At 38.8% G+C, this 14,210-nt stretch overlaps 1 protein-coding gene across 1 annotated transcript in view; it reads right to left on the reverse strand.

Annotated features, from left to right (window-relative positions):
• Nucleotides 1-9,963: 9,963 nt before the first annotated feature.
• The window catches only part of banp (BTG3 associated nuclear protein), an 80,911-nt gene continuing 76,664 nt past the window's right edge, over nucleotides 9,964-14,210 (reverse strand). Inside the window, exon 13 of the mRNA XM_088417199.1 lies at nucleotides 9,964-10,976. Within this exon, the coding sequence (XP_088273325.1) occupies nucleotides 10,920-10,976 (57 nt within the window). The 3' untranslated portion in view covers nucleotides 9,964-10,919. The remainder of the gene's footprint in view (nucleotides 10,977-14,210) is intronic.

Genomic DNA, 14,210 nt, shown 5'->3' on the forward strand with positions numbered 1-14,210 from the left:
CAGCCCAATGTCACAGACTGTCAGGAGATTTCATTATAAATGCGTGTCTAATATACCTTCTTTTCCCACAGGAGACAGCAAGAAAAACATACAAATGGGTATCCAACCTCATGTTGATTTTCCAGCGCAAACACCCAATAAACCTGTCTGAAACTTAAAGGGCAATCGCTCAGTGTGTGCGTGTGCGAGTGTGTGTGCGTCCAAAGTGAATACATACAGTACACACATTCACACATGCCTTTGGATCCCAGCGATGGAGGGTTTAGTGAGAGAACTAGCAAAACAAAATTTTCCAGCTATGCTAATTGGCACACTTTCACATGAGCAGGAGTCCTATGATAACATCCACCTCTATTCCCCAGGGGGACCTTGATCCTGCAGGCGTTTACTGGGGCAGGGAACCTTGAGGCGGATGAAAGCAAAGGCGAAGACTCCCATTATGGATATAAATAAGGGATCGTCTCATCCTTTGGGGCAGACACATGGAATTTCAATATGTTTGGGGATGCATCTTTTCATATTTGGAGGACCCCTGGTATTTTCAAAGCCATAGATAGAGGAAGACCTTCCATCATTTTGCAATGTATGCTGTCCCGATGCTTTCCCACTGCGAGGGACCTGGACTAGTAGAAAAGTATGGTCCTTTCTGGGACAAAGTAGAGCCCTGTCTCCACGTGGGGGAGGGTCGCTCATGTATGAGACTGATGGGGTGGTGATGAGAGACTGAGCTGTCAGGGAACAGACACCCATTCAAAGTGAGACCTGTAAGAGATGTCCAGTGAGGAACTCTGCAGCCCATCATCATCTCTACTCTCTGCCCTGGAGCAAGGAAGAGCAATTAGAAGAAGGTCTCTAAGCCCAAATGTGATAGCTTCCCACTAGGATGGGCACACTACATCTACTGACCTGAGCCAACTGTTGTATTCTATTCAACATGAACATAGGGTAAGTTCAATATATGCATCATGCTAAACATCAAATGCTGTTGTGGGACTTGAAAGGCATTAAGCAAGTGGACACGTATCTTCTTTATTTGCCTGCCAAACTACGGAAACCTGTCCATTGGAAGAAAACTGGTTTTCAGCGAATTCATAGGGTAAGTTCAATATATGCATCATGCTAAACATCAAATGCTGTTGTGGGACATGAAAGGCATTAAGCAAGTGGACACGTATCTTCTTTATTTGCCTGCCAAACTACGGAAACCTGTCCATTGGAAGAAAACTGGTTTTCAGCGAATTCAGCATCTAAAATAAGCATCGGACCCTTGTTACATTTGATCACAATTTACTATTGGCTTGTGAATCTGGACACGGCGCAAGAAAAGAGATTAACAAACACAAATGAATGGTCAGCGAAGGAAGCCTTGACAATTTCGCACCGTTTGCGAATTTCAAGACCCAAAGTCTGTATTTAGGGAAGAGAGAGAAGATAACTTTGTCACTATGGCGCAAGAGAGGTCGGAATTGGATGATATTGCCGGAAGGTGATGTCGACAATGTGAAGAAAACCAGACAACGGGAAGACATGCGGAAGCAGATGGATATACCAGGCAAGATTATCAGTCCATCAGTAAATGATCATCAGTTAATCAGTTAATGAATCATCTTAAATGTGATGTATTTTCACAACATGCCGACAGTGGGACTGATGCGCGGGGTAGACGTCGGTCACATCTGGCTCATGTGGGAATGGTGTTTGTACCTCCTGCCATTTAGCAAAGGAGCATATAATCATATTGCCTGTCTATACGTGTTGATGAATTTTATGCATTTTCAGACCAATGAATCGCAACTGGAAAATGTTTCACTCCTCTCTGCCGTACCTGACTTTAAAGTGACTTTCCTCTGAAACCCAGTTTCAGAGTAAATGCAGAAATTACAGAAACTGAGACGGACTCAGGTTTGAAAAAAAAAAGTTCCTGTCTAAATTGACACCCTCCTGTTGCAATGCTGTGGCTTTAGTTTTGTTTACAGTCATTTGGAGTGTGGGTGGCACAGGAATGTGGTGAGGGGCAGAAGCTTATAGTGCACTTAAGATGATTTAGTTGCCAAAATTATGGGGTGGGCTTCAGATACTTATCACTTTGCACATACAGTGAATGAGATGAAACAAGTCATTATTTTAAATGACTTAAATCATCTGGTCTCCTAAAATTGAATCTTTCACTCTGCAATAAGAATATAACGATTCGCCCATCTTTAAAGGACCATGAATATTTAATTGGCAGCTTTCCTATTCATTTATTTTTCCTTTACTCTCATACAATTATGAAAGTCACAATTTGAGTGGATGACATGGTTTTCTGATTCCCAGAAAGGTAAGATGTGATCATATCATTGGCTTTTGTTTGAATTTTCATTTCAAGGTCAAGTTAGATCTTAAACTCGGTGAAAAAAAAAAGCTACGTTGTTCCCTCTGAGTGTTCATACCATGACGGCATTGCCCTACCGACACCAGCTTTTTAACTCAACTCTTTATTCAACAGCTGTCACCATGCTCATCTTGATAGTTTCCATTGTTGTCAATTGCACTAGCGTGTTCTAAATGTGAAAAGGTTGAACCCCACTGTCAGATTCAGCACTGTGACATCAATAAGTCAAATGATGATTTCCAAAACAGGACTGTGGTGCATGTGGTTTTCAGATATGAAAATTACCTGTATCCGGATGTAAATTTTAGTCCATATACCACACACCTCAAGCTGTCAATGATGAGAACTGGAATAACACTCATTTGCATGTGTTTAGGACAAAAGAGTTTGGCTAACAAATCAAGATCGACGCAAGAACAATGGAAATGTTTTACGAGACACTCCCAAAGTATTTTGTTTTCAAAGGGATCCAAACAGCAAAACCAAGGGAACAATTGACCTGGCTCCGGAGATATATTTTTTAGTATTCAATTCATGTTTTCAACTAAAATAATTCAATGTTGACAGTGTTTACAGCAATCTTTGAACAGATTTGCATTTTTGCACTTGATTTGAGATAATGACAATGTGTGTGTCATTTTGTATGTGGAGCTATTGTCTGACTCTCTGTGATGGCGCGTGGGAGCCAAGGTTTGGCTCAATAGCTCCATGTAGGCTCGATTTACCAAGCATTGATGGAGTCCAGATGAGCTTTCTCTGGCTTCCCTTCGCTCCCAACATGCTCAGTGAAGCTGGACCACCAATTTCAACGGCCAGGCAGAATTGGACCGGCAATCTGTAGATAGACAAGTAACAACGACTGCGGGAAAGAGATGGATGAAGTTTTGCCAAAGCAACATGGGGTACGACGTTAGATCTCCGACTTACAAAATCCAATTCCATTTTGAAGTCATATCATAGTTTTTTTCTTTTTGTTGTTTGTTGAAAAATATGAGGTACTTCATGACCATCTGTATGGTTTTGGAAACAAGCAATCAACATCTGACAGGGGTGGAATTTGTTGGAAATGTTGCTACAGCAATAGATGAAAAACATGTTCTGGGTGTATACATATATAGACTTATGTAAAGTCTTTTATACCATTGATAACTCATTACTCCTGCAACAATATGAAATAAAAAATGTTGCGTTTACATGGTTTAACAGTTACTGTAGATTAGTGCTTGTCAATTATATTTTGCCAAGACCCCGTAGGAAAGAGAAAACCTGTTGTGCCCCCCTAATTATAAACAAACTTAATATCTATAAAAATTGCATAACTATACCTAAACATGTATCATTTTTAATATTAACCAAAGAAAAAAGCAATTTAAATAATCTTTCAATATAAATGCTGTTCATTTTTTACAGCATTTATATGGGTTACAGCTTAGTCTAAAACAGAAAAAAATAACCAAATGCATCAAAGTGTCTGAAACTTTAAAAAAAGAAAAAAAACTTTTTTTATGGCGATTACACTTCACGTTACAAAAACAAAGCATTTTGCCTGGCATCACCTCGCGCCCTCCAGGGTGATTGCCCCACTATTCGAGAAGCCCTGCTGTATATCAATAGGTTTCAATCTGTAAAAATAAAGAATATTGAATCACATTTGAGTAGGCTAACTTGTGATGTATTCCTCTGGGATTGTTATTGGGACCAGAGTTATTCATCATTGACTTTAATGACATTTGCACCGTTTCAAAGAGATTAAAATGTATAATGTTAGGGGATGACATAGATTCATTTTGTTCAGGGTCAGCATGAAATATGTGCCAAAAATTGTACAAAGGAAATTTATTGTGTTAAAACAATTGCGGTTGCAATGACATAAAATCATAAAAATAAATGGTCTTCAAATTTAAACGTAGCAGAAGCATAGTTTTAAACAACAAATTATTAAAGCACAGAAAAAGGAAATTGTACAATTAAAGATGTGGGTTATGGATAAATTAATACTTAAATACTGTATCAATAGTGTTGCGTACAACAATACTCTGTTCTTATTTGTATGCTATTATTCTTTTTTTTTTCTTTTTTAACACTGTGGATTATGTTGGTTGTCCAGGTTTCACACTCTTCATGGATATCAGCAAAATGAAACAATTCCTTCCTCTCCACGAAGGAAACAGTGGACTTCAGGGAAACATAAGACCCCGGGTATTATGCATAGATGATCTCCAGGCCCTTTTCTCCCTCATGAGCCACATTTAATCACTTCCATGTGCAGAGTCTCAATACTCAAAACAATACTCTAAAACAACATATAGGAAAAAGCCATGTTTTTGCATTACATGTTCAAATCTCAAAGTCCGAGCAGATTTTATGTATGCACCTCAAAATGAATAATAACACAAATAGTAATTGTCATTTAGTTTACCAACTAAGGGGAATAATGGTCAGCGATATAGATTGCTTACAAGTGTCCTCTTTTCCGCATTTTTCTTGATGAAGTATAATCACTGATGGAACACTTGGGTCCACAACAAGTTTCCCTAAGGTTAAGAATTATAACTTGTTGTCCCATGCCAAATGACTAAGATCCTATGAAGCATTTTTTTTTCAAAGCAGGTTTTTAATTTTTAGTCCGCACACACGCTTGTAATATTCTTTTATTTCTGTACTTTGCTTCAAATGGCTTTTGCTCTTTTTTATTAGAAATGCTTTTAAATGTGCTTGCCTTGTCACAGTCTGTCAGCTTTATCCCAGTCAGTCTACGTCACCAACCTGTCTTGCCACATTCCATTCAATCAGTCCAATCACCACCAGGTGCAACCTGCCCAGTATATAGGCCCGACTCTTCCTGACAGTCCCTCTCAGATTGACTCGATTGCCACGCCAGGTTTTCGTACATTCTCTCCTGTTCTGCCTGTTTGGATACTAAATATCCGCTTGCCTGCCACCCTGTTCTCCTTGCTCGTGTTCGGACCGTGCCGGCCTTTGTCTACACGGGTGCCTGCTATTCTGTCCTGCCTGACTGGAGATTGACTTGGGATTGCCCCTGACTATCCCAAGAACACCTGCTCCGTCTGCCTGCCCCCGATTGGATCATCTACCTGGCTTGGCCTGTCTTCTGTCTCCTGAGCCTGCGTGTGACAGTCAGCCACTGATGTCCAGCTGCCTTGTTGCCACACGTACAATAAATCTGTTACTCACCACTCTTGCCTATTGTCACGTGCTCCTGGGTCCAACCTCCAAATTGTGTTATGCTCATCAGTTCAAATGTATTTAAAGCGTTTTGTTCATATTCAGTATTATGGCAATTTTAAATCTTTGAGGAGATGTCAAAATAATGGTTTATGGAAGGAATCATCTACAAGTCAAACACAGAATTCTTTATATTATGTAATTAATAAAAACACATAAATTATTGATTATTTTATATCGGAAAACCAACCAAAATGGGTTTGCTTTGGCTAAACCAATATCATTACTTGAAGGTAAAACTTTCCGGTTAGAATGATTAAATGTTTTTTAACCTATCCTTTTCATGCTTTTCATTTGTGTCAAGTTTCTCACGTTTTGGTAGTGCAATTTCCGATAAAATGTAAATCTTGTTCTAACTTTTTAATTATACATATGAACTTTATTTTCGTTTCAACATATTTCGGACTATAACATTTATAGCTAGCTTCAAAGAGTAGCAGCTGTCCACAAGCTGTTTTTTGAGAAAAGGCATGTTCCATACAAATCAATAATTCCATCCATCCATTTTCTAGAGCAACTTGTCCTCGATAGGGCTGCTGGCGGCTAACGCAGCTGGCTTCGGGCAGTAGGGGGACAACAGCCTGAACAATTTGCCAGCCAATTGCAGGGCACACAGGGACGGACAACCATTCAATCGCACCTGAGGACATTTTAGAGTGTCCAATACATTACCATGAAAGTTTTTGGAATGTGGAGGGAAGCCGGAGAGAGAACCCACGTGGGCACTGGGAAAAAATGCAAACTCCACACAGGGAGGACGGAGCAAGCCGAAATTGAACACGAGACTCTGAACAGTGAGGCCGAAGTGCTAACCACTGTTCCATCGTGCTGCCCAAATTGAATGGTTTTGAATTAAAAATCATTTTGAATCAAATAACGATTCCAGTTCAAAACGTAGATCCCAAAATCGGAATTGAATCAAATTGTGAGACAAAGATTCCCATCCCTAATATAACCCCACAAATGATGGCCACGGTGGACGGAAAGGCATCCTAGAATGATTTGCTCTGTACGAAGTGCGAGCAACCAATTATCTGTAAAGCCATGAGCAGAGATATCGGAACCGGGCAGACAACCCAAGCAATGGCCTAGTGCTCTTAGCTGAAGGGGGCCCCAAGGTATTGGCCCATAGCAATGTCATAACAACGATAATGCTTTTGACACTGCAATTGCAATGTTGCATACTGCCAGCTATAAAGGAGACCTGCACGATATAGATTAACTTCAAATAGCTGATGTCATATTGTTTTCCTTTTGAACACTCCTTGAAATCAGTGCACAGCTGTGCCATCGGTTAAATCCACATTGCATGGTTTATGAACACCATGCTATCAAACAGGGTCCCCAAGTCCCGGCACTGCCTTTGCAGAGATGCCAACCCAATAATCGCCTCTCAGGGACATTCTGGGTATTTTGTCAGGAACATTTTGGATTTGTCACGAACATTTGGGTCTTTGAAGTTGTTTTATATTTTATTTCTCTAAATAGATACAAATGACAAGATATTGACAGGTTTTTTTTTTTTCTATTTCAGGTTTTGATTTCTCCAGCAAGATGTTGTTTTATTTACAGAATGAAACTTCACAAGAGACATCAGATTGTATTGTTATTTAGTCAAGCTAAATCTAGTTTTAAAAAGTTTTGAAATGCAATAAACAATGTACTTTTCAGAAGGTTTATTGAGTACAGTAAATCTGAAAAGTTAAATACAAAGCAGCCGGTCCTTCTTCAGTGAGATAGCCACGATAAAGCATTTCGGCCTTTTGGACTATACTGTGTCAAGCTTTGTCCGACACTTGTTTAGGGCTGTGCCTGTGGCAAATTATTACGTTTGAAATTGATCGTTCTATCAATAAATCGAGGAATGAGAGAAAGGGTTATTTTGCAACAAACTGTATTTCAAACTTTTTTTTCCCTGATTGCTGTTTATTCACTAATTGATATGCTTTACTGATTAAAACGGATTAATTACTGGTTTGGTTACTGTTTTCGAAGATAAAAGTAGATCTGTGTGAGCACATGCATCTGAATTAAGCAAGGAAACTAGTTAGGCTTTAATGAATAATTACAGGAATCAATGAACAACACTGTTGAGAGGCTGAAAGGATCTGGATGATTTTAACTCAAACACTGGCTTCAAACAATTACTTGGTTATTAAAAATATGTGGTGATTAATTTGATAGCTAAACAGTTTTTGGTTAAGGAAAATTGACACCTCTACACTTTTCAATAAGCTTTTCATTGTTGATTCATCTCCACTGTAATAAAGGGTTCAGAAAAACCTGGGTGAAAATTGTACCGGAGCTTTTATTTTATCACAGCATACAGAATGCGTATAGGTAATACGTTAATTGCTTTAGACCTGGCAAATCAACAATCAGTTGCTTTGCCAATGCATACAACGTGCAGCCCCAAATAGTTAACACACAACCAAGGATAATATAAGCATATTGTGATACATACAGTATGGCAATAGAAATTACGTAATACGGCATTCCATACATTGATTAACTCCATGTGACCTTGACTGTGCAAGAGTCAGAATAAAACCAGATCCATGTCATGTGACTTTAAGATACAACCTGGAATGAATGGAGCGGTCCTGTAACAGATAAAGCCAGTGTTTCCTTTGTGACAGATATGAACTGAACATCATCCAAATCAAATGAAAACACACCCTGACTTTGATACTACAAGTCCTCATTTTGTACTTTTTGCTGCAGGCTGTTACTATAGCTGATGTCAATGTTACTTTCTATTGACACAGGCGACAGAAGACACTATCGAGAATATGTGCTTAGATCAACACCGCATATACACAAACACACCTATTGTACTTAATACTATAAAATCAAACAGCTTTGAAAGGTAATCTTTTTGGCAACATTCCACAAACTGTGGGAAGGTAAAAACTTGACGAGTATTATTCACATAGTGTACATGTGTGATGGATTAAAGATTCCTGATTTAGATACTGTTTCCGCCGCAAATGGGCCCTGAGGACTTTGTGCACATGAAATAACAGGGCAAAATGCTGATGCTGTCCTGGTCTGCTGGATATTAGTTAGATAACCTGATTTTACTTAGTTTGAGTTATTATAGTTTCAAAACGCACATGTGTTAACCATCCATCTATCCATTTCCCTAGCCTCCTATTCTCACAAGGGTCGCGGGTGTACTGGAGCCTATCCCAGCTGCCTTCGGGGCAGTGGGTGGGGTACACCCTAAACTGGTTGCCAGCCAATCGCAGGGCACACAGAGACAAACAAACATTCACACTCACACACACCTTAGGGCAATTTTTAGTATGTCCAATACACCTGTCATGGGAGGAAACTGGAGCACCCACAGAAAATCTGCATATAAACTTCACAAAGGAAGGTCGAAGCCAGAAAGCAAACACGGAACCACAGAACTGTGAGGCGGACGTGCATTTGTCGAACTTCATTGACTATGTAAACATTCAGTCAGTAACACTTTTTGAACCCGAATATTGGAAATGTTTGGGTTTGAAGTGCTGATAAAAATAGGCACTATAACCTGATTCAGCTCATATTCAGTTTTGTTTTGTTTTGTTTTTTAACTTGACTATGACTCTTAAAATCCTTTTTTTAACCGACATATGTGGTCTTGTAAACATTTTTGGGTTACCTCCTTTTGCTTTGTGTTCTGCGCATGCTCTAAACACAAGGAACTAGAGGTTTTTTTTGATACAAAAATACTTAAAACATGCATCGCAATGCGTTTAAACCTGGCCGGATGGACCGGGGAAACTCGTAGTATGGAGCGTTAAGGTGTGCTTGATTTGTGATTTCTCAGTGGCATAAACAAACAGGGCAAAACTCAGGGATGCTACAAAGAGCCTCACTTTGGGCGCAAGGCGGAAAATTATTATTACTGCGGTGGGTGGTATGAACATAATGTGTTTTATTGAGAGTTGAAAGTGAAAAGTGGAAATGCTTTCTTCTTAGGGCTTAATTATCCATATGTCCTAGTTTCAGTGTAGGTAACACAATTAACATAACCCCTTTTGCTAAAGCTTGTCAACGGAGATATTCAGAATGTTTCTGAATTTTGGCATAACGCAACCTGAATTTGAACATTCATTTCTGTTTTGATGTCAACAAACTCGCATTGTGAAAGATGATCTCCGATCAGGATGCCCTTCAGTTTGCGCCTTCTGGGAGGAGCATATGAAAATAGCCTAATTTATCATGTGCATATGATTCATCAAACTTGAGACAAACTGCAACGGTTGGCTTTAAAATGCAGGTGCAATAACCCAGCACTACAAATGTGCCAGCTTAGTTCAGGCATGATGAGAAGCCCGTTTTTTTGTGGACAAAAATGATCACGACTTTGATCATTTTGGAGCGCCTAAATTATCTAAGGGCTGAACGGGGCAAATTGAGTTAAACAAAAGATGGCTTTTACGCTGTTTCTGGCTTCCCGACAATAATTCGAGCCATACGTGTCTTTGTTGTAAACATTTATTTTTCTTTCAATAACACTTCCAATTCCATCACTTTAAACATTCACAAATTTTCCATGGTGTAAAAATCATCAGAGCAACACAACGACCACAACTCTCTTTTTAATACGGCAGTCTGCACAACTTTTACACATGATGCCAACATCATGTGCATCTTTTAGAATGAACAATCGATGCAGCACATGCAATTTAGAGCTTTTTTGATGAAATAAACATCTTAAAGCTGAATGATGAGTCCCATAAATTTAGTAGCTAAACTAATGACAGGATAGGGAAACCGAAAGGATGTACCTAAAGGAACATGCATTTGGTGGGGAAACTTTTTGACTCGAGGGCCACAAATGATTCTGAAAGTTGACAAAAGGCCCGGACCAGAATCAGACAAATGAAGTGTTTCGATAATCCACCTCATAAGAGAAAAAAAATGTGGTATATCTTCAAAATGTGCTTCAATTTCAGTAGAAATGAAAAACAGTCTTGTTCAGGGGCATATGTGGAACTATTTATTGAAATAACTCTTGCAACAATTGAAAATTAAATGAACAAAATGCAGCTATTCTTAACACTTACTGTTATAGTATAAAGCAGTGATTGTTCCGCTATCCTTCAGGATATTAACATTCTTTCTCTATTCCTGACTGATAGGTTTTAGATTGGCGGGGGCCGGATTAAAAAGCTGAATGGACCACAAATGGCTCCCGGGCTGTAGTTTGCCCGTTTCTGTATTATGACAATCTTGTCTCAGATGTTCAAAATCAAAGACAGTTTTTCAAATGAGAAGGAGCAGCTGATGTGTGAATTCGTCTTCACGTCCCAGACCACAAAATGTCATTGGCAATCGCTCTTGAAAAAGGAGGTTGACCCTAAGTTGGACACAAATTACATTACCGCTTGATGTAATTAGTTGAATGCATATCACACAGGTTTAAGACATTTTAAATCAAAGATAAATTACAGTGCGATGCATAACATAAAAGATTTAGATCCTGTTCAAACTCTTTATTTTACTCCAACTTTTGGAATTTTGGATTGGATTTGACTTGTGGCATCTGCATAAATCCTTTCTGCACATGAGCTAAATTAAAGGACGATCCCTGTTTTGCATCAACCAACAGTTTAGAATTGGCAGCAGTTGATAAGATTTAGAGCTTCATGTGGGGAACATTACAGATTGTTTATTAAACAAAACTTTGTTGTTGTCACATCAATGTTAATTGTCCCTAACTATGATGTCAGAGTGCAAGACTACATTTCCTTCTGCAGCCAAAGCCACAATGGCTACAGAATAATGTGACCAAGATTAACGTCATCGCTCTTTTTCATGCTCTTCTACAGGATGTTGGAAACATGAACGTCAGACACTTAGCTGAAGTGAAAATAACCGGGGATAGCTTTTGTGGGCATTTTCGCCTGGGTTAACCATATTTTTCTTCTGTGCAAATCTTCTTGAAAGGAGGTGCTCCTGATTGATCCAATTCTTCCTATTCTCATTGATCCCCTTCCACAAAACTCCTGCCAGAAACCCTGTTGTCACCCGTTCCTCGCTCACAAGTCATAAACCATTTAAGCCAACGGCCATGCTTCAAATTTTAATTTCTGGGAGTCCACATCAATATTTAACATGCAAGCCCCGATATCTGTACCCCAAAACCAAAGAAATCAGACAGCGGCAAAGTTTTAAATGGCTGCCCTGACATAATCATAAGTATGAGGTCAATTATTCATAAACAAGGGGCACATAATTGGTGACCCTCAGCTGCATTACTTGGTTATTCCATTTCATATGATATATGAGCATGACCAGTGGTATTTTATTTTGTTTTATGAATAAATGAATAAAATGGTGAGAATAAATATTTTCCAAAAGTAAAGAATATCATCTACATCAGTGGTTTTCAACCTTTTTTGAGTGAAATATGTTTTCATCCAAGTACCCCTTAACCAGTGCAAAGCATTTTGGGAGTTAAAAAAAAAAAAAAAAGAGTTAAAACATCCCATCATTGTTTTGTTAATTAAACTGAGTAACCCTTCAAACTTCATTTTTATTGGTCCACAAAAAATAATCAACATCAAGTGTCCCCTTCTGGATCATGGAAGAGACTTGTTATCAAAAGGAATTAAGTTACCTAATAATAAATATTATTAATATTAGTACTAGTGCTAGTACTAGTATTAATATTAGTATTAGTACCAGTATTAGTATTATTAGTAGTAGTAGTATTATTAAATACTAGTCCACCAAAAAAAAAAATCATCAAACAAGTGTCGAACCTGTTTTTAAAAAGATATTTAAAAAAAAAAATTCCCACAGAAAAATATTCAACATAAAGCGTCATTTTTGGGGATTACGATGCGTTCAACCAAATAAATCATTAACTTAATTATGAATAAATATTCATCCACAAAGATAACATACAGTACAGAAGTGTCAGACCTGTTCTAAAATAATGAATTATAAACAAATAAGTAAATAAGCATTGAACAGAGTGGCACATTCCACATGAAACGATAACGTTTATTGGCCTACCTTTTAATGATTTTGATTTGCCCAACGAGACTGCGAATGGGCTGCGACCCTGTCTGCAAGCCATAAGTACTAACTTTAGCTGTGGTGTAATCATCTGCAATCTGTCAACATCATCAGGATTCTCCCAGATAACTGTGGAATGACTGGACCTTCAAGAGCAAGCCAAATTCCATCTTTAGAAGAGTATAACAGAGATCGCGCTGGTCCTTTAAATGCGAAAAGAAAAACAAAAACCGAACTACCGTCTTTGCACTGCCAATCATCATTACATACTGACGCATTTTCAAACTAATTTTGACCCCGGCCAGCAGGGCTTTTTCTTTCAGGTTTTGATTGATCATTTTCTCAACGCAGCCGTGCCTGTTTTAGGGCTTTCTCGTCCGCAGCACTCCTTCATGACTTCCCTTTTGCGCTCATATGTCAACAACGACTCTTGAGTAGTTTAACACACCCCAGTCAAGGTCAAACACCACCCAGTGTATACTGGTGACCTTCAGAGCAGCTGCAAATGTGAGTACTAGCTGACTGCAACGCAGCAACAGTCCAAGGGAGCACAAACAGCCTCATCCTAACTTAATGAGGGAAGACGAAAACATCATCTTTCTTTATGTACACACGTACATCCGATGATATAATGGAGCTTGCGGACGATGGGTAAAAAGTGGACTTTGATCGAAACAAACACTTCGATAGGACATCCATCATCAGCACCCAGATGTTGATATGAAAACGACTGATTTTCGACCAAATGACATCACATCATCAAGGAATGCTAATGTTGAATGAATTAGGAAGGAGTGGCAATGGCCCAGGTTTCCCAAAGTGTGAATCAGTGGAGCGTGAGAGTTCAGCAAGTTCAAACACAAATCAAAACATATTTGGCAAATTAAAAACAAACACTGCAAGCATGTCTAAGGCCATGTAAGTATTTACTCATCACATAAGAGGTTATATATGCTTCATATTAATTACTTATCATTTAAGGAGGGTCAAAGTGGGTCCAACAACATCTGTCCCTTTCTATCTATGATAGATGATGCAACAAATGAGAAAGGGAAATCTGTGCATCATTCTTGATTCCATCGCACATCATTTATCTTGACTGCACCTGAATTCAAGCCCTGTCTGTCTACCTATTTAGCCAATTATTTTTAAGAAAATAAACAGCCTACCTTAACACACTGCAAGGCACGTCCCTAATTTGAACTCATAGTCCACTGTACTGCCAAACATTCCTGCCAATACAAGCTTTAATCCTGCCAATACAAGCCCCAAAAAAATCCCCTTGAGGCAGAAGTTGGAATGCTGGAACGTGTGACAATAGGCTAACAGTGGGACACTTGGACCCGCTACAGTTCCAAAAACAATAGCAAAACAGTATTTATGGGTCAAATGTAATGCATCAATAAGACTGGAACGGTGTGCTGGAGTCTGTTAATAATGACTGTGGGAGATCCCAGGTGTCCCCCCTATACACAAAGCACTGCTGCTCTTCATATGAGTGGAAGTTAAAATGAATTTCCTAGTGATTTGATCTTCTGAGACTTTAATAATTGGATTTTGTGTGCGC

Source organism: Hippichthys cyanospilos, chromosome 6 (genome assembly GCF_059441005.1).
Source record: "Hippichthys cyanospilos isolate Australia breed blue-spotted pipefish chromosome 6, RoL_Hcya_1.0, whole genome shotgun sequence".
In the NCBI taxonomy this organism is placed as follows: Eukaryota; Metazoa; Chordata; class Actinopteri; order Syngnathiformes; family Syngnathidae; genus Hippichthys; species Hippichthys cyanospilos.